Below are 20,437 nucleotides of genomic sequence, written 5' to 3' on the forward strand. Positions count from 1 at the left end.
TGCAGTGTTTTAGATGCTGCTTGTAATTATTAGAACTGGGAGCACTGGCTACTGGGAGTCTGGAAGCACAGGAAACAGGAAGGGGAGGGAGGAGATGAGCCAGGGCTGAGTGAGAGCTACAGAGGGGTGCAGCAGCAGCTTTGTAAAGAGGTTTCACCTTTGTTAAATAAAAGCTTGTTGAAGTTTGTTAGTACCTTGCTTGAATGATACAACAAGAATGTAAGCTGGCAAGGCAGGTTGATGAACATGCATTTGTGATAAAACTCTCATCGCTCAGTAGAGTTGTGGACTCTTAGCTATGTGCTAGGTGTTATACAACTAGGCTATGTCTAGACTGGCAAGTTTTTTCCGCAAAATCATTTGATTTTGTGGAAAAACTTGCCAGCTGTCTACACTGGCCGCTTGAATTTCCGCAAAAGCACTGATGATCTCATGTAAGATTGTCAGTTCTTTTGCGGAAAAACTATGCTGCTCCCGTTTGGGCAAAAGTATTTTTCCGAAAGACTTTTGCGCAAAAGGGACAGTGTAGACAGCAGAGATTTCTTTTCCGCACAAAAGCCCCGATCGCGAAAATGGCGATCGGGGCTTTTGTGCGGAAAAGCGCGTCTAGATTGGCCATGGACACTTTTCCGCAAAAAGTGCTTTTGTGGAAAAGCGTCCTGCCAATCTAGACACTCTTTTCCGAAAATACTTTTAACAGAAAACTTTTCCATTAAAAGCATTTCCAGAAAATCATGCCAGTGTAGACGTAGCCCTACAGTACATACCTGGTAAACACCAGTTCCTGACATGAAGAATTTACATTCCAAATATAAAGGATAAAGTGTAGGAAAAAGGAAATATTATTTCCATTTTACAAATAGGGAACAGAGTATTAAATGCCCAGAATCACAGAGAAGATCTGTCGCATTACTAGAAATGGAACCCAGATTTCCTGAATTTCAGCATTACTCATGAAATGATTTCACTGAAATGCAGGAGGGACAGAAGAACAGATCAACAAATTGTGTGCAAAATAGCTGAAAGTTTATTTTATAAGAACTGGTTGAATTGCAATACTAATCAAAATCTCCTTTGAACTGGAATCCAAACTTGAGATTACAGGGACATTTAAGGGAATTTCCAACTCTGCCATGCAGGATAAAGCTTTATGTTGGCATTGTTAGTAAAAGGATCGACCAGATACCCTTCTCATTTAGATGAGACCACAACCCAACAGACAGCACTTTAATGCTAGTGAGCCAAAGACAGACAAAGAAGAGCTTGTTGAAAAAGCTGGTGTTGTATTTCAGTGCAGGGAAAGGCCACTGATTAGTGATTGTTTTTTCCAATGTAATTCTAAAAATGCCACTTGTTTAAGTTTTGTATATTAAACCAGTGGCTCCCGGCCCTTTTTGGCAACTGTACAAGTATACTCGACTGAGACTTTGGCTACCACCCTGCTTTTTCCTATTCAATTGTGCATGATCCAATCCACAATTAATCTTAGCATCTCAGAGAGTGGGCTTTGGAGGAGACCAAGCCTTATTGTGGAGTGAACTGGGCACAGTTACATTGGTGATGCATACATGCATATACAAGGCCTGGTAATAAATTATTATTCTGAAGGACATGCTTCTGCTCGTTTAGAAATCAACCAGAGCAAAGTCTGTCTCTAAAGTTGATAGTTAAGTCTTGAGTATCATTCACAAAAAAAAAAAAAAAAAAAAAATAGTACCAATAATGGTAAATATACCAGTAGCTGGGATTACTGGTATTAAGAGCTGCTTATAATAGCGACATGACTACCTTCACTCCCTACAGGACACTGGATTCCTGAGATTTCTTTCAAAAAGCACCAGGTTGGCTAGTGTTCTGAGAGAACTCAGAAGGTTTCTGTCAGGATTGGGTATTTAGATGACACTGAGATTTATATCTAATTAATTTACAATTATTAAGGTTTTTTTATATTTGTATATTAACACAGCTCAAAAGGTCAGAGTACCTGCAGTATGAGAGAGAATATTGCATGCCATTTTATTTGTAAAAGTAAGCAGGCATATGTTATCTAAGGAATGCTGACTTCTCTTTCAATAATAGTCTTAATAGCAACATATAATAATGAAAACTGTGTTATAAAAGACTCATCACCGACACCTAGGCATTAGAATTTAATAGGCATCTAGAATTATATTGAATCATAATTATATTGAATCATTATCTTTTGTAGTGTAGACCTGTCCTGTGATTCAATTTTGACTCTTCGTTTCAAACACACACTAATCTTCTTTACAGGATTGGAGGAAGATGCATACAGCAAAATGTTGTCGCCAAGTTGTGTCTTTGCCATAACATGCTTTATTTCATTACAGAGCTAAACAATAGCTCAGTAAAAGGGAAACTAATAAATGTTGGAAAGAGAAAAGATATGATTCCTAATGACATTTTAAAATAGTCAGCCTGACAACTGGAGTAAGGAAGACTGTTCCAGATGACAGGAGATGCAAAGGAGAAGATTCTTGCAGCATCAGTGGCCAGAAGGTATGGAATGAGAGAGAGAGAAAAGGTCAATAGTAGATAAGCAGAAGGAGTCAGGAAAAAGAATGGAAAAAGAGGAACAAGCTTCATGAGGTAGGCAGGAGCAAGTCCATTGGAATTACATAGAAGCAGGGCAAAGATAAATTGAATCCTAAAATGGGTAGACAGACAATGAAGTTGCTTGCACATTTAAGTGATACAAGCTTGTTTTACATTTGAGACAGGTAGAGAAATGAATGTATCCGGAAGAGCTAGAAATTGAGGAGATAATGGAGAAGAGAATTAGAATAGTCTAGTGTAGGGGTTCCCAAACTTTTTGACATGGGGACCAGTAAATCCATTCACGAGCTTTTGGAGGACCAGTAACATTCATTTGCATATTTGCATATTCATTAAGCAAATAATGAATATTCAAATAAGTTGTTTCTGGTCCCCTCAAAACCCACAGTGCCAGTGTCAGCAAAGCTTTTGATACAGTCACCCACAATATACTTGCCAGCAAGTTAAGGGAATATGGATTGAATAAACGGACTGTAAGATGGATAGAAAGCTGTCTAGATTAGGGTTTCCCAAACTTTTTACTTTAGTTGGAACTCATTTTTTTTCAGTACCATTTTTTGCAGCCCAAAAATATAAACTCATATAAAAAAAAGAATGAAAAATGAATACATTTTCAGTGTTTCACCTGGCTGCATCCTCCACCCAGCCTGGGCCATGGCTTGGGGGACTCGGCGCCACATAAGCACTCCAGGAGGCGGGAGCAGGAGCAGATTGGGGATTGGCTAGGAGGGAAGATGCAAGGAAGGGTAGGGTTGCTAGGAGTCTGGTTTTGTACCGGACAGTCCGGTATTTGAGGGTTTTGTTTGGGAAAGAAATTGAGAAATTACCAGACATAGAAAATACCTGGTATTTTCTAATTAGGTAAGTTTTATTATAATTGCGTGTATCAGTCCTTAGCTGTGAACTGCCTGGCTGGTAGATGTGCTCATGCTGCCTGAGTGTGTCTACCTGCCAGGCAGTTCACAACTACTCGAGGGAGAGTATGTGGAGGGTGGGGGAGAACGGGAGGGGGAGCAAAATGGAATCCCCGGCCAGACTCACTCGTCTGCAAGGGTCTGCATGTGCCCAGGTCAGTCCCGCTCCCCCCCACTTCTCCTCCTGATCTCCCCAGTCTAGACCTGCTGCCCCTGTCCAGCCACCAATCTCCCCAGGTCAGCCCCACTCCCCCAACGACCTCCCGTGACCAGCCCCGCTGCCCCTGTCCAGCCCTGCTTCCGGCAGCTGGTTCTCTGGTCCTCCTCCTCCTGATCTCCCCCGGCCAGCCCCCCGGCTCCCAGCCAGCCCTGGTTCTGCCGCCTGCCCTCCCCGATCTCCGCTAGACAGCCCTGCTGCCCCCAGCTCTGCTTTCGCCGGCTGCACGCCTGCCTGCCTGGATCTCCGCGGGACAGCCCTGCTGCTCCCCAACCGTGCTTCCCGGCGGCTGGTTCCCACCCCTGCCCCCTCCAGCCCGCCCTGCTCTGCTCCCCTCCCAGTAGCCACGCCAATCTGGTATTTTTTTCTCGTGGCCCATAGTTTGGGAAACGCTGGTCTAGTGAAATGAGATGAAGGCATGGACAAGGAGAAAGAGTGAAAGGGGTGGTAGACATTGGACAGTGTCTTATGCCCTCAATATATATTGCTGATCCATTACTTTCCATACTTGTATAGCATGCAATTGTTTGTTTTTCAAAGGCAATATTTTTCCCGATTAGAAATGATGTGTTTCCTTTAATGAAACAGGGATGTTTCCTACCCACTTTCATGCCAGGACTCAACATAGCTAACATTCCATACAGTCTAGCTCCATTTACATTTACAATAATAAATTCCTACATTAACATTTTAAATCCACCAGTCTCCCAAATCTTAGGATTTATCAAATTCTCTTTTAGCAAAACTTTTTCTAAAGAAGAAAATGTTTTGAATTTTTTAGGAGAATTATAAATTCCAATGTTTTAAAAAAGCCATTAATTTTGGAAGTTAATTTCTGATAGCAATGCAAGCTCTTAATGGACTTAAATGGGTTACGCAGCATTCTTTTTTTGTTAACATTGTTAGCTTTTGACAATGATGGCAAGTACTCGGATTAGAAAAAAGAAGGCCATGTAACATACGGTCTATCATTTGAAAGCATATGGCAGTTTTTTTCTCATTGAGACAGAGTGTGTAAGTACATGTCAAAACAACATCCATTTTAGCAAAGATCATTTTAGTTAGATCTCAGTATTGATTTACACCCTCTTCACACTTCATGATGAAATCACAACTCTTAGTAACAAGAAAGAGTAGTCAGTTTCAAAGGCTGACCCCAGTTTGTGTTTATTCCCAAAACAAATGAGGAAAAAAAGATCATCAACTGAAGCAGGACTCAGGACTGAGAAGGATTTTTCTGTGGAGTTACAACAGGAAAGAATGAAGCATATATTTACAAAATGTGCTAAGAAAAGCTAGTCATGGGTCCACTTAGCCACAGGACTGGAAAAGATTGGAAAATATATGTTTTCTTTTTAGGACAAACAGGTTTGCCTAATGGATTGATGGGACCAGAGAAGAGCTCATCCATTACACCTGAGTTCCAGACTAACAGAACAGCTAAGGTGTATGGAGTTTTATGTTGCAATTGCTAGTGCTCTTCCTCTTTTTATCCTACTATTATAGCTATAGTTCCATGATCATGCCAGTAGCAAAGCAGTATGCCCTGCACAGTGAATGGTGATATCTCTTAAGGCACGGGGTAGGAGATACAGGCAGATTTTAGAGGTGACCGTGTCCTTTTAGATAAAAATTTCTAAATGCACATTCTGGGCCAAGATACCAAAATAGCACATAAGAGTAAATGGATAAGATTTTAGCTAGGGCTGTCAAATGATTAAAAATGTTAATAACGATTAATTGTGTGATTAATTGCATGTAACACCCCTTTTTGAAAGGCCGCGGCAGCGTTTCAATGGGGGCAGCGCTGCATGGAGCTTGGTATCAGCTGGAGTTCCCAGCTGACCCAGGGCTCCATGCAGCATTGCCCCTTGGAAGCACCGTGGCAGCATTTCCAAAGGGCAGTGCAAGGCGGAGGCCAGGGTCAGCTGTCCAGCTGATCTCCGGCTCTGCTTGCGCTACCCCTTTGAAGTGCCGTTTTGGCGCTTTAAAGGGGCAGCACATTAGGAGCTGGGGACTGCAGCTGATCCCCGGATCTGCGTTGTGACGCCCCTTTGAAGTGCCAGAGCAGGACTTCAAAGAGGCAGTGCAGCATTTAACGCCTGCGATTAACGCGTTAGTTTTTTTAACACGTTAATCCTGTCCTGCGTTAATTGCAGATGTTAAAGCAGGTCAATTGACAGCCCTAATTTTGACTAGATATTTTAAAACATTCCAGAGTGTACATCCAGGCCCAGATCTAGACAAATGCACTATTTGTGGCCTGCTATTAGTTGTTGATCTATCTTCCTCCTACAAATTCATTCATACAACAACCCACTTGGTCCTCTGTCTATTTCATTTTCTCCTATGTAAAGTTTTTGATATTTCTGCTCAGTCATGTGTGATAGTTGCCTTTAGTTGCCAGACAGGCTCCCAAATCTGCACTAGTGATAATATAATAGTACAGTGCATTGAAGGTGGGTTCTATATCATATCAAAATCATTTGGGAGTCCCTGCATTGATTTCAATGGGCATTGCATCAGATCTAATAGAACACCTCAGTGCACCTTACATATAATTGAGAAATCTTCAGATCAGCCCTTTGATGTAAATAGCATTGTCCCCATTTTACAGCTAGGGAAAATGAAGCACAGACAAATTAAGTGAGATGGCTAAATTTACACAATCTTAGTAGCAAGGCTAAGACTAGAACCCTCCAGCATTTCTTTTTGGCATTTGTCACCACAGAATTGCAAAGGATTCTGAGGCAGACCTGAGGCCCGCAGGGTGCCTGGTGCACATGACTGAATAGAAACAGGGATCACAGCTAAAGCACCATAGCTGTGAAGAGCAACTTGGGACAGGTATGTTGGAGCCTGACCACAGCCACGGCACTGATTTATTAACATCCCTTAAACTTTGTTGCTGAAGAAACACTCCTACTTAGCCTACACCTCAGGTCACCTCAAAACAACCAATTTTCAAAGATCAGAATTAGGCACGTTCTTTGTAAAAGGAATCCATGATGTAGTGACTTCTCTCTCACCTTTATCTTCTTCTTACTGGCATCCATGATCATTTTCCAATCAGATCCATTGTTGCTATAGCCAATCTTGAATTTTTTCATGAACACTTTGTTTTCTCGGTGCTTGCCTCCCTGAACAATTATGCCCCGCACTACTTTCTCTTCACTGAGGTCTACCTGAAGCCATTCCTTCGTATATGAGTGGGTAGTTGGTGGTAGTGCCCAGCCTGAGCGGCTTGTTATAAGACGAGCATTTTCTGGTATCCAGTTTCGATCAACTTGACTAGATGCTGTAATCTGAGAGTCAGTAATGAGTCCAGACACCATACCTAGCATCCCAGAGCATGGATAATCTAGAGAAGAAACAGACCATGTTTAACCAGTAACCTCTGCAAATCCTAAACAGCTATAAACGAAAGTAGAAAAGAAGGACATGCCACAGCCGGTTCAAAGAATGTGTGAAATAACTTGACTCTTTCCCCCAAATTCAAATCTCATTTGGAGTCTTTAATTTATTTATTTACTTATTTAGTGCTTAATTTTGTATTTCCTGGTTTCAGAAAGTAGTGGAAGTCTCAAAATACCTCAAAAGTATTTCTGGCCTGATGGGAACCAGGAAATATCAGAAAACTCATTGCCAACTCTATTCTTATAAGTTTTCTAGCCTGATTGCTAAACCAGGGAGAAGAGAGGTGGTATCTGAATTTTTGGATGGTTATTCAAATAGAAATTCCAAACATTCTGAAGTTTGCCAACACTCATTAATCAATAACACATTTAGCAGACATAATTAATTGTATACATTCTATATTGTTTTATTACTGGTCTAGATACTAGGTTTCTTCATGTCTGAAGAAGAGCTCTAGATAACTCAAAAGTTTGTCTTTTTCACCAATAAAAGTTCTGAACTGAAAAGGAGTTCTAGGTAGTCTGAAAGCTTGTCTCTTTCACCAACAAAAGTTGGTCTAGAAAAAGCTATTACCTCTCCCATCTAGTTTCTCTGGGTATGTCTACACTACCCTCCTAGTTCGAACTAGGAGGGTAATGTATGCATACCGCACTTGCTAATGGAGCCCGGGATTTGAATTTCCCGGGTTTCATTAGCATAAGCGGGGAGCCGCCATTTTTAAATCCCCGCTGCTTCGAACCCCGTGTAGCGCGGCTACACGGGGCTCAAACTAGGTAGTTCGGACTAGGGTGCCTATTCCGAACTACCGGTACACCTCGTTTCACGAGGAGTAACGGTAGTTCGGAATAGGACCCTAGTCCGAACTACCTAGTTCGAGCCCCGTGTAGCCGCGCTACACGGGGTTCGAAGCAGCGGGGATTTAAAAATGGCGGCTCCCCGCTTATGCTAATGAAGCCCGGGAAATTCAAATCCCGGGCTTCATTAGCAAGTGCGGTATGCATACATTACCCCGCTAGTTCGAACTAGCGGGGTAGTGTAAACATACCCTCTAATATCTTGGAATCAACATGGCCGCAACAACACTGAAAAACAATAAAGAGCAATTGACATTTATAGTAAAGTGCTTGTTTTTAATGATACTATTAAAATTAGCTCCAAAATGAAACTTGTCATGAGAAGTCTTAACCCAAAAGTTAATTTTTTTATATTATAACTTTGTTGAGATAAATGTGAGTTATAAGAATATAAAAAAGAAGCAACAATTTAAAATTCCTGGTTGCGCTCATTTTATTTAAAAATATTTTTTTAAAGACAGCATTTGGAGGGCCATATGCTACCATTTCAAAAGTGCTTACATGGAATTATTTGGGTAGAATTCTGTACTACATTAGGACAACATCTCTCCAACCAGTCTAATGTTCTTTCATAAATGGGAATCTGGCCTTATACATCTAGCTGTTGGAATGGTTTGCAAATCTGTGTTCACATCCTGCCTAATTTTCAACTTGGGTCGCCATTATACAGAGAACATGCAAATCCTAGTGCCCACATATGTACTTAGGCACTTCTGTATAAAACTGGCACACCCCAGTCCTCTATGGGTGGAACGGAACTTGAGACTTCTGCAGCTTAGTGCATGAGCCTCTACCTGAAGAGGTAAAAGCCAGTAGGATAGTTGCTAAGGCTGTCAAACAGACTCATTAGTCTCTTTGCAAATGGTCTTGATGCCACTAGATGGGACAGTACAGCACACCCAGAAGGATGTGGGTTACATATACAGGTCATATATATTTGACTTTCAGGTGCAAATCTAGACACCTCATTTAGGGTATGTCTACACTACAGTGCTAATTCAAACTAACTTATTTCGAAATAACTCATCTAGACCCAAAAACTAATTCGAATTAGTGTTTTGCTAATTCGAAATAGTGCATCCACACTGATTGGATACTGGGTCGCATTTAAGGGCAGCTAAAACTGGTTCCAGCAAGGCATCAGGTCAGTAGTTGCTTTGTGTGGCTGCTGTCTGAGGCTATCTGAGGCTCGTACTTAAAGGGACCCCCCTGGACAGCCGGTTCTCAGCTTTTTCACTTGCTTGCCTACCTCACCGAGGGACAGCAAAGCATTTCCCTCTCTGCCTGCTTGTGTCGGTGGAGATGGGCCGCCCAAGGGAAAACGGGGGGGAGGAGGCGAAAGTGCCCCGCATGGGAGGGCTCGGTCTGTCCGGCCGTACTACAAGCTGCCCGCAACGGCCAGGATCGCAGCGGGGGTTGCTTCCGGGAGTGGGGCACGGGGCAGTGCCAGGGAATGAACACTCCCAGCCACCCGGGCACCCCAGTGATTCGCAGTTTTGTGGCTCTCTCTGCAGGTGGTCAAGGCCATCAACTGGGTGCTGCTCCGCAGCGTGGTCCGCCTCATCGTCCCAGACGCGGTCATCCAGGGGTTTGGCGCCCTCAGCTTCCCCAACTGCAGGAGGGGAGGGGGAGATCGACGGGACGCAGATCCCCATCTGTGCCCCGGAACACCAGGCCTCACTCTACATTAACCGCAAGGGTTACTTCTCTGTGATCCTGCAGGCCATGTCTGACCACTGGGGCCAATTCATGGACATTAATGTGGGCTGGTCCGGCAAGGCACACGATGCCAGGGTGTTTTACAACTCCTCCGTGTGCCAGAGGCTGCACACCAGGACCTCCTTCCCCAACCGCCACATCAGGATCGGGGACATGGACATGTCTGTGTGCCTGGTGGGGGATGTGACCTACCCTCTACAGCCCTGGCTCATGAAGCCCTACACAGGACACCTCAACCCCTCCCGGCAAGCCTTCAATGCCAGGCTCACCAGGGCCCACATCATGGTCGAGGGGCCATTCGGCCCACTGAAAGCACGCTTTACGTGCCTCCTCACCTGCCTCGACCTCGCCAAGCACAATATCCTTTCCATGGTGGCAGGATGTTGTGTGCTGCACAATTTATGTGAGAGGAAGGAGGAGGCTTTCCTGCCAGCCTGGATGGCTGAGACTGACCACATGGCTGGCCAGTACGCATAGCCCCGCACCACCGCCATCCGGGAGGCACTGCGGGGAGCCGTCCAGATCCAGGAAGCCCTGCGGGAGAGCTTCCTGGTGGAGTACTGAACTCTCCCTGTATGTCCCACTGGGCCTTCTTCCACCCTCCCCTCCTTCCCCTTTCCCCTCCCTAGCCCCCCTTCCTAAAGACACCTGTTTTACCAACAAAAATTTCTTTTTATTTTACATAACTGCGGTGGGGGGAGGGAGGAATGAGGGTGGAAGAGGGGAAACCTGAGAGGAGGGAGCTGGAAGGGGGAGGAAGGGGAGGAAGGGAAGGGAAAGCTCAGGGCTCGGGGTCCTGCTGGCTCTCCCGTCTCGCAGCACTGCGGGGGCGGGGATGTTGGGGGGGAGTGGGTATGGAGGGTGGGGCAGGAGGGACGGGGGGCAGAGGAAGTGGGAGGGGGAGCAAGGGTGGGAGGAGGAGCAAGAGCTGGGGCGGCTTCAGGGGCTGGAGCAGAAGGAGGCAGGAACCTGTCCACCAGGGTCTGGAGGTGACCTCTGAGGGCACGGCCCTGCTCCTCCAGTGCCTCCAAGCTCTGCTGCCACAGCCGCAGGTCCTCCCAGACCCAGTGGTCCTGGATGTGGAGCTGCTTCTTCAGTAGCCGCAGGGACCACTGCTGGTACTCCTCCTAGTTGCAGGTGCACCTGCTGGCCCAAGTGTGGGTGGCTGTTGCAGGTGGGGTGGTGCGCCCTGCAGTCCCAGGTGCTGCGGCTATGGTGAAACAAGAGCAGTGGTCAGTTCTCTCTGGAGACACAGTGGGTGAAACCCAGCCTCCCTCTCCAAGGCGAGGTCGGCGTGTGGGGAACGGGCCAGGGCCCCGCATGATACCCAGCTGCTGCTCCATGGTGGGCAAGGCCCAGGCACACGGTCCCTGGGCTCGTTCTCCACCTCCCTCCCCCATACACATAAGGGGAGCATGATGGTACTCACATGTGGAGCCCTCCCTGGCCTCAGATGACACAGCAGATGTGCTCCGTGGGATGACTCGGGGGTCCTGGGTCGGCTCCCTGCAGGTTCCTGGCTCTTGGCGTCCTCCTCCTTCTCCGTGTCAGGGACGGGCCCTTTGCCCCGGGGTCGATCACCACCCGGGAAGCATGGACTGCGTGAGCCCCTAGGATGCAGTCCAGGGTCTCATAGTGAGGGCAGGCCTCCGGGTCAGCCCCTGGCTGGGAGGCCCTGAAGTAGGCCTTCCGCAGGTCCTTTATTTTGCAGCGGACCTGCTCCTGGGTCTGCATGTAGCCTCTGGTGGCCAGGCTGGCAGCCATGCGGCTGTAGACGGCCACATTCCTGTGCCTAATGCGGAGATCGTGGACGTTGGAGACCACCCCCCAAAACTTCGATGAGGTCCACGATCTCTGCACTAGACCAGGCGGGCGCCCGCCTCTTGCAGCCCCGGATAGGCTCCTGTGAGCCGCCAGTTTGGTCCTGGGAAGAGGTGGAGGGTTGGGTGGCAGCAGGTGGCTAGCTCATGCTGTGCCAGGTGCAGGGTCTGCTGGCTGGGTGCTGGCAGGCTTGCAACTGGCACAAGCACTGTAGCCAGACCGTGACCCTTGAAGGGCTCCGGTGCCGGGAGGGGAGCAGAAGAGTTTCCCTGGTTTCGCCCAGAGTGGCCACCAGGGCAACTTGGGAAGGGCTAGCCTCCAGCTAGTTTGAATTAAATGGCTACACAGCCCTTAATTCGAACTAGGCCTTACTCCTCGTAGAATGAGGTTTACCTAGTTCGAATTAAGCGCTCTGTTTCGAATTAAATTTTTGGTGGAGGTGTGGGAAGTGAGAAAGTAGGGAGGCAACAGGTTCGCACAGGAGATATAGCAGGTATAGCCACTATTAAAGGTAATTCGAACTAACAGCTGTTAGTTTGAATTAATTTTATAGTGTAGACATACCCTTAGATACTCATATTAACATTGGGCAGAATTCATTGAAAGGCTAGAGTCATATACATAAGGGTTTTTTGTTCATCCCAGGTTACATTGTTCTGGCTTTGAAATAAAAAAAATGAATTCCTTAACAAATCTAATAATAAAGGCCCTGGGCTTGGAATATCTTGGAGACTATGGGATGGGGAAAGAAGGGCCAGGTGAGGGACTATCAAGAGTAACACATGATATAATAAAATAATTAAAAAAACTGTACCCAGGTTTTCTCACCCCTTAAATCTGTAGTCTCTAAAGATGATGCCAAAGTAACTTTTGCATGTTCCCAGATATTTTGTTTCTATAGTTTTTATGTTTTACTAATTTCATCTACTTTATGCCTGTTTAGAACTCTGCCTATGGAAATGTGGATGACATAGACCTGGAGAATAGTCATTTTTTAGAGAACAGAACATTAAACAGAAAAAAAGTGTTATAAGTAAGTATAACAAATATCAAAATCTTCCTGATACCAACCTGTTATCTTGCAGCCATAAACTTCAAATCTCAGTGATATACCATTTTCCCAGCTTGCAGGTCTGATTCGAACAAATCGTGCTAACACTGGCTTGGGAAAAGTCCTATAAACAACATCAGTGGGGTTGACGTTCCCTTGAAATACCTTAAGGGAGAAGAAGGGAAAGACACCATTTATTATATAATGTGTTTTCTTTCCAATGTAGTTTATAATTCTGCATTTTACTCATACCAAGAAATCCAAAGTTTAAATAGTTTTTTGCATAGAGGAGTATGTCATTAAACTACAGGCAGTCCCCGGGTTACGTACAAGATAGGGACTGTAGGTTTGTTCTTAAGTTGAATCTGTATATAAGTCGGAACTGGCATCAGCCGCTGCTGAAACTGATCAGTTTCAACAGCGGCTGAATCTGGACACCAGTTCCACTTACATACAGATTCAACTTAAGAACCCAACTCTGCCTCGGGCTTCCTGTAGTCAGCCGCTGGTCAGTTTCAGCAGCGGCTGACTTGGGGACGCCTGGGGCAGAGCAGCTCGGGTGCTGCTGGGTTGGTCCAGTAGCGCGGCCGCTCCTTGGCGATACTGGACCAACCCAGCAGCACCCCAGCTGCTCTGCCCCAGGCATCCTGATTCAGCCACTGATGAAACTGATCAGCAGCGGCTGAATCAGGACGCCTGGGGCAGAGCAGCTGGGGTGCTGCCGGGTTGGTCCAGTAGCGCCAAGGAGCGGTGCTGCGGGACCAACCGGCAGTGCCCCACCTACTCTACCACAGGCCCCCGGCTTTGCTCCACGTCTCCTTGGTCTGCTGGGGGGGCACTAGCAGCGTTCCCCCCCCAGCAGACCAGGGAGACGTGGAGCAAAGCGACGGAGGAGCCAGGCCGGACTGCGGCGCTTCCAGATCAGCGCTGCGGTCCGGCCCGGGTCCTCCGCGGCTTTGCTCAGTGTCTCCCTGGTCTACCGACCAGGGAGACGCTGAGCAAAGCGGCGGAGCACCCGGGGCCGGACCCGCGGCCGCTTCCAGATCAGCTGGAAGTGCCGCAGGTCCCGCGGGGTCCTCAGCGGCTTTGCTCCCCGTCAACCTGGTCTGCTGGCTCCCCCAGCAGACCAGGGAGACGGGGAGCAGCTTTTCTCACCCCAGAGGAGGCGGGCGGCGGGACCAGGCATCCCGCCGCTCCAGTCCTCCGGGGCGAGAAATCCCCATTCGTAACTGTGGATCCGACGTAAGTCAGATCCGCGTAACTCGGGGACTGCCTGTATAGCAGAAGTCTGTATGATGAAAGGCCAGCTACTCTGGGTCTGTGCCATCCAAGGATTTTGCTATGCTGGAAAATACTCAGCTGCCTGGTTAGGATGGCTTTATGGCTTCTAAGCTTCACTGAGCTGGTACAAACAGGCTATAGTATGAACCAGGGTTTTGTCTACATATGATTCAGAAGCAAAGATCTGGATTGAATTCAGAGAGGAATTATGTGCATTTTAGGTAGTATAAAAATTCCTTTACTGAATAAGAATAAAATATGCATTTCTTTGCTCATACTTGAACTCTGAGTTTTGCAAGGACTAATATTGCTCATCCCTTCTGTTATACAAAATCCTTCCTAACAACCCTTCTTTTCTTATAGGCTACGTCTACATTGGCCCCTTCTCCGGAAGAGGCATGTTAATTTCAAACTTCAGAATAGGGAAATCCGTTGGGGATTTAAATATCCCCCGCGGGATTTAAATAAACATAGCCGCCGCTTTTTTTCCGGCTTGGGGAAAAGCCGGAAAAAAGCGTCTAGACTGGCCCGATCCTCCGGAATAAAGCCCGGAGGATCTCTTATTCCTAAAACTTTGAAGTACTGCTCCATTGATGAGGAATTTGACAGTTTCCTACATGTAATTCCAATTTTCCTGTTATTTTTAATTATTGCACTGATTTGGCAGGTTAGCTGTGTGCAGCCATCAGAATTTAATGTATTGGATTTGTTATCTGGGGAGAGCCTCTAAATTGATGTCTAAATTCCGATTCATTCTTGCAGCAAAACCTTTCCAAGAAGAATTGGTCTGGTTTTTCTTACTGGGTGAGTCTGGCTAAGCCCAATGATTCTGATTACAAGGCATGGAACTCCAGGTTATGCTGTAATTATAATCCTTTCAGAATGAAAGCCTCCTAAAAGATCTGTATAGTTTCATGAGCTTGTTACTGCATCAATAGCCCCCGTTTTCCAAGGAGATTGAATTTTGAGGCTAGTTGTAAAAGAGGCTTTTGTTCAAGCACATAGCTAATATCCAGGAACCCCTGAGTTCTAATACCAGTGTCAATGTGGATTTTCTCCATGATTTTGGGTGAGGTATTTAATATCTCTGTCTATTTAGGCTCTTATACAGTGCCCATCATTGTGGCATCTGACCTTCTCAGCTTCCCTGCATTTATGGAACAAGGATAAATGAACTATATCAAATGGCTGCTGTGAGGATTAATTTGTTATTGTTCAATAAAGTTCTTAGAAGACTGAATGAGCTACCTAAGTTAGATAGATTAATATTCTGAGTAGACTCCTCTGGATGAAAGTGTGAGATAGGACTGTAACATACAGACATGTGAAGATCAAATCCGTAACTCAGGGACAACCAGTGCCTGCTGCCAGTGTGTACTGGAGAAGGGCAGAGTGAGGGTTGCCAGATTCAGCAGTGTTACTGAACTTGCTCAGTCTGTGTGAGCATGCCCAGTACAAGCCACGTAGCAAATCGGGGGGAGGAGAGACATAGGCCTCCATATGCCACTTCCCACTTAGTGCCTCTCTCTTAACTGGATATGTTTATATATTTATATTACATAACTGTGGCATGACTTCAACAGTAGTGTCTGCGCAAAAGCTATCTTGAAAGAAGGCAGCAAGGAATAATTCAGTTTCCATGCAGTCACATTACAAACTGTTGGGAATGCTGGCTTCTAGGTGGGCATTTGAAGGAAGTTTGAGTGGGAGAGTTTCAACATCAGTGTGACTACTCATGTGAGTAGGGAGAGGAGAATGTGGCCCTTAAATTAATTACCTTCATGTCTGTGTTGGCAGATAATGAAGGTTTTTCGTACAGGTGGTAAAAACTATTGCCATTGGAGGGGGCAAATCCACAGACAAATGGAGTAGGGAAGGTGATTTAATAATCTTTATATGGCTGCTGAGGTATGTTGAGTGATCTGTCTCAGGTACATATATGACCCCCATCATCATAATACCTAAGAGCATGCCTATACTACAGTAAGATAGCCACAGATGGCCATGCCAGCTGACTTGGGCTCATGAAGCTTGGGGCAAGGGGCTGTAGATGCTTGGGCTCAGACTGGAGCCTGGATTCTATGACCTTGAGAGGTGGGAGGGTCCAAGAGCTCAGGCTGCAGCCTGAGCCCAAACATCTACACTGCAATTAGATGGGCCACCCATGGGTATTTAACCACAGTGCAGATACAAACTAAGAGCCTCACAATCTTTTAATGAATTTATTTACATAGCACTTCTGTGAGGGAGGGAATTACTATTATCCCTATTTTACAATGGGGAGCTGGAGCTCAGAGACCTGGTCTACACTAGGAGATAAGTTCAAATTAAGATACACAACTTCAGCTACCTTAATTGCACACTCTCCCTTCGACTTTCCTTAGTCCTCATGGAAGCAGGACTACTGGCACCAACAGATGCGCCCTCTCAGTTCAAATTAGCATATCTTCACTAGACCCACTAATCTGAACCCCAGAAGATCAACTGTGGCTGCTTCGATCTTATATGTAGTGTAGACATGGCCAGAGAGACTAATGTGTCTTATTCAGGTCACACAAGAAGTCTGTTGTAAAGCAGGGAACTGCATTTGTGTCTCCCATACATCAGACTAGGTCCCTGACCACTTGACCATTAGCTTCAGAGGGGTAGCTGAGTTAGTCTGTAACAGGAAAAACTTAAAAAACAACAAATAGTCTAGTAGCACCTTAAAGAGCTCGTGATACCATCTACATGTTTTGCTAGTCTTTAAGGCTGTGTCTAGACTGCATCCCTTTTCTGTAAAAGGGATGCAAATTAGACACATCGCAATTGCAAATGAAGCGGGGATTTAAATCCCCCCCGCTTAATTTGCATAAACATGGCTGCCGCTTTTTTCTGGCTCGGAGCTTTGCCGGAAAAAAGCGCCAGTCTAGATGGGGATCTTTTGGAAAATAAAGCCTTTTCTGAAAGATCCCTTATTCCTCTTAAAAAAAGTGGGGGGGATTTAAATCCCCACTTCATTTGCAATTGCGATGTGTCTAATTTGCATCCCTTTTACGGAAAAGGGATGCAGTCTAGACACAGCCTAAGGGTATGTCTACACTAGCCCCCTAGTTCGAACTAGGAGGCTAATGTAGGCATTCAAAGTTGCAAATCAAGCCTGGGATTTAAATATCCCGTGATTGATTTGCATCTTCCTGGCCGGTCGCCATTTCTGAAATTTACAAGTCTGGACTAACTGCCCACGTCTACACGCAGCAGGGACCCGATAGTTCGAAATAAAGCCCTAATTCGAACTACCTGTTATTCTGCCAGGAATGAGGTTTAACAGGTAGTTCGAACTAGGGCTTTAATTCAAAATACCGGGTCCCTGCTGCGTGTAGACGCGGGCAGTTAGTTCGGACTTGTAAATTTAAAAAAATGGCGATCGGCCGGGAAGATGCAAATCAAGCGTGGAGATTTAAATCCCGGGCTTGATTTGCAACTTTGTATGCCTTCATTAGCCTCCCTAGTTTGAACTAGGGGGCTAGTGCAGACATACCCTAAAGTGCTACTACAGGCAGTCCCCGGGTTACGTATAAGATAGGGACTGTAGGTTTGTTCTTAAGTTGAATTTGTATGTAAGTCGGAACTGGCGTCCAGATTCAGCCGCTGTTGAAACTGACCCGGGCTTCCTGGAATCAGCCGCTGATCAGTTTCAACAGTGGCTGAATCTAGACGCCTGGGACAGAGCAGCTGGGGCACTGCCGGGTAGGTCCCCGCAGTGCTGCACCTCGGCGCTGTGGGGACGAACCCGGCAGCACCCCAGCTGCTCTACCCCAGGCGTCCCCAAGTCAGCCGCTGCTGAAACTGACCAGCGGCTGACTACAGGAAGCCCGAGGCAGACCAACCCTGCAGCGCCCTAGCTGCTCTACCCCAGGCATCGGCGAGAAAAGCCTGGTCTGCTGGGGGTGGGGGGCACACTAGCTGCGCCCCCCCCCCAGCAGACCAGGGAGACGCGGAGCAAAGCCACCGAGGACACAGGCGGCGGGACCGCGGCGCATCTCGGTGGTCCCGTCGCCCGCGTCTCCCTGGTCTGCTGGGGGGGGCACAGCTAGTGCGCCCCCCCCCCAGCAGACCAGGCTTTTCTCGCCGCAGAGGACGCGGGCGGTCCTGCCACCCGCGTCCTCCACGGCGAGAAAAGCTGCTCCATGTCTCCCTGGTCTGCTGGGGGGGGGGGGGGGGTTCCCCAGCACACCAGGGAGACGCGGAGCAAAGCCCCCCCAGCAGACCAGGCCCCCCCAAGCAGACCAGGGAGACGCGGAGCGGCTTTTCTCGCCACAGAGGATGCAGGCAGCGGGACCGCGGCGCGTCTGGGCGGTCCCGCCGCCCGCGTCCTCCGGGGCGAGAAAACCCCCGTTCGTATGTAGGGATCCGACGTAAGTCGGATCCATGTAACTCGGGGACTGCCTGTAGACTATTTGTTGTTTTATAAGTTTTCACTTGATCCTTTCTCCTTATTGTAGTTTACTACTTGACAAGAGTGGGATGATATGGAAAAGACTTACCAAAGCTTTATTTCCCTCTTTAACTGTAATCCAGTCTTCTCCATTGGAGCTGATATCTACTCGGTATGATTTCACATAATACTTTTTCTTAGTTTCCTTTGAGATGGCTCCTTGGGTCCCAATGCCAGAGACAAATCGGAGAAGGCCTAGGTCTACCTGTAATAACACATAAGGAGATGTGGACAATCTGTTTAGAGTGTAATAATGTTATAATAGTAGAGAAATGCCTTGTTTCTAAAGGAGCACAAAGGGTTAATAAAAAAAAGAAGTATCGCTCTGTTCCGTGACTGTGCATCACTTTATTCCTAAACTGTGTTACGATAGTATGTGAAAGCATCTACCTTTTCAGTCAAGAAGAACAGACATATACTAAAAGTTCTCTTCTGTATAGGAGAGGCACTTGAGACTCCCATGAACTTTCATGCTCTAGGAACTATTATTTATTATTGTAATGCCCAGGAGCCTCACTGCTGATCTAGGACCCCCTTGTGCTAGATATTGCATACAGAACAAAAAGACAGTACTTTATAACTTATTTGTGAAAGTCCTTGGTAAATATCTCTGTTCTGACAAACACAGAGCAGTTCAATCCTTAGTAGAGCCATGTGTGGATACAAATTTATACCCAAAGCTGTGGATATCTGTAGATATAAATTACTATTCACAGAACCGAGGGCTTTCCTGAGAACAACGGCAGCAAAAGGTGTAGAATGGGAGGCTGCCACCCCCAAGAACCAGCACCCAATGCTGGCAGCTCCTCTAGCACAGCTGTACTGACCCCTGCCCTGACCAGTCACCAGGCTCACTGTCAGCTGTCCTTGGCTGTGCTCTTGTGTTCAAGTGGCACACATGTCCACAGACAGAAGATGCAGACAGCTGCATGGAAGGGCTGGGGCAGGCTAGGACTGGGGCTGCAGGCAATACAGTTGCACTTCAGGAACTGGTTTTGCTACAGAGAAGGCAAAATCACTCCCATTGCTACAATAAGGGTCTATACTGAAGCGCTGCAGCTGTGCAACTAGCATTTTAATTGTAGATATACTCATACTGACACTTTCCAGACTGCTGGGGAAATGAATGTTGTTCTACATTCATTTCTATGGAGTATATATTTATGTTGTATGTTAGATGCATTCTCACTCCATCCTTCATACAAACAGACAGCAGACAAAAGTTTGAGGGCAACCAAGATGCTTTCTAATAAGTAGGTCGATAATCATAGCATCATAACTTTTATTCCTTCCTTATTTTCTGCCTTTGTACAAAATAATAAAATGTGCCAATTATAATAGAGTTTATTAACCTGCCTTCAAAAAAATCTGGAATCTAGCTTTTGCCTCTTATAACAATTTAATTCATTTCAATATAAGAAAAATAATTATTCACAAAATATTAGCCCTGCTAATTTACTCCCTTAAAAGGAATGAAAGACTAGGAACTTCGCTATTTCTACTGATTGTATGTAGAGTGCCCAGATACAACAGTGATGGGCAGCACTATAAAACCATAAGGTAGACAGATTTATAACAGTTATATGAGTCTTTAGTTCTGTAGGAGTGAGATTGGTATAATTATATTCTTAGTCAACATATGTCACTAAAACTTAAAAATGTCATTGCAAAAGCAAAAAAAAAGCTGTCTCATATATTGCGTTAATACAACTATTATTAAGGAATAAATTGTTTGAATATTTGGTTCCTGAAGAAATCCTTATTGAACCCCTCAGCTCACCTACAGACTATCCTAGTGCCCAACCATTAATAGGTTGAATTAACTCTTTTTGTGCTAATGTCCCATGCATTTCTCAGGCATTTTCTTCATTTTCAAAGTATGCAATATGCAGAATGTCTGTCTCCAGTGTCCCACAATCATTCTTTTTCCTGGATGTATGTCAGACACCCAAAGGCACCGTAATGGTTAAGTCAATACGCTTTGCATTCTTTCTCAGATAACTGTAGGAAGTGTTATTCAGGACAGGGTGGCTGCTGTTTCAATTTCCATGTAATATGTAAGTAAGAAAAGAACAATAGCCCTGTGTGGAAAGGATAGTGCTGGCTTTC

The 20,437-nt window shown here is 46.0% G+C and overlaps 1 protein-coding gene across 2 annotated transcripts in view; it reads right to left on the minus strand.

Annotated features, from left to right (window-relative positions):
- The window catches only part of NRP1 (neuropilin 1), a 171,750-nt gene that overhangs the window by 30,728 nt on the left and 120,585 nt on the right, over positions 1 to 20,437 (minus strand). For both annotated transcript variants that reach the window (XM_006120737.4, XM_075922674.1), the window contains exons 7-9: positions 18,378 to 18,533; positions 12,591 to 12,735; positions 6,738 to 7,069 (exon numbers count right to left, since the gene is read on the minus strand). In XM_006120737.4, the coding sequence (XP_006120799.1) occupies positions 6,738 to 7,069; positions 12,591 to 12,735; positions 18,378 to 18,533 (633 nt within the window). The remainder of the gene's footprint in view (positions 1 to 6,737; positions 7,070 to 12,590; positions 12,736 to 18,377; positions 18,534 to 20,437) is intronic.

This window comes from Pelodiscus sinensis, chromosome 2 (genome assembly GCF_049634645.1).
Source record: "Pelodiscus sinensis isolate JC-2024 chromosome 2, ASM4963464v1, whole genome shotgun sequence".
Lineage (NCBI taxonomy): Eukaryota > Metazoa > Chordata > Testudines > Trionychidae > Pelodiscus > Pelodiscus sinensis.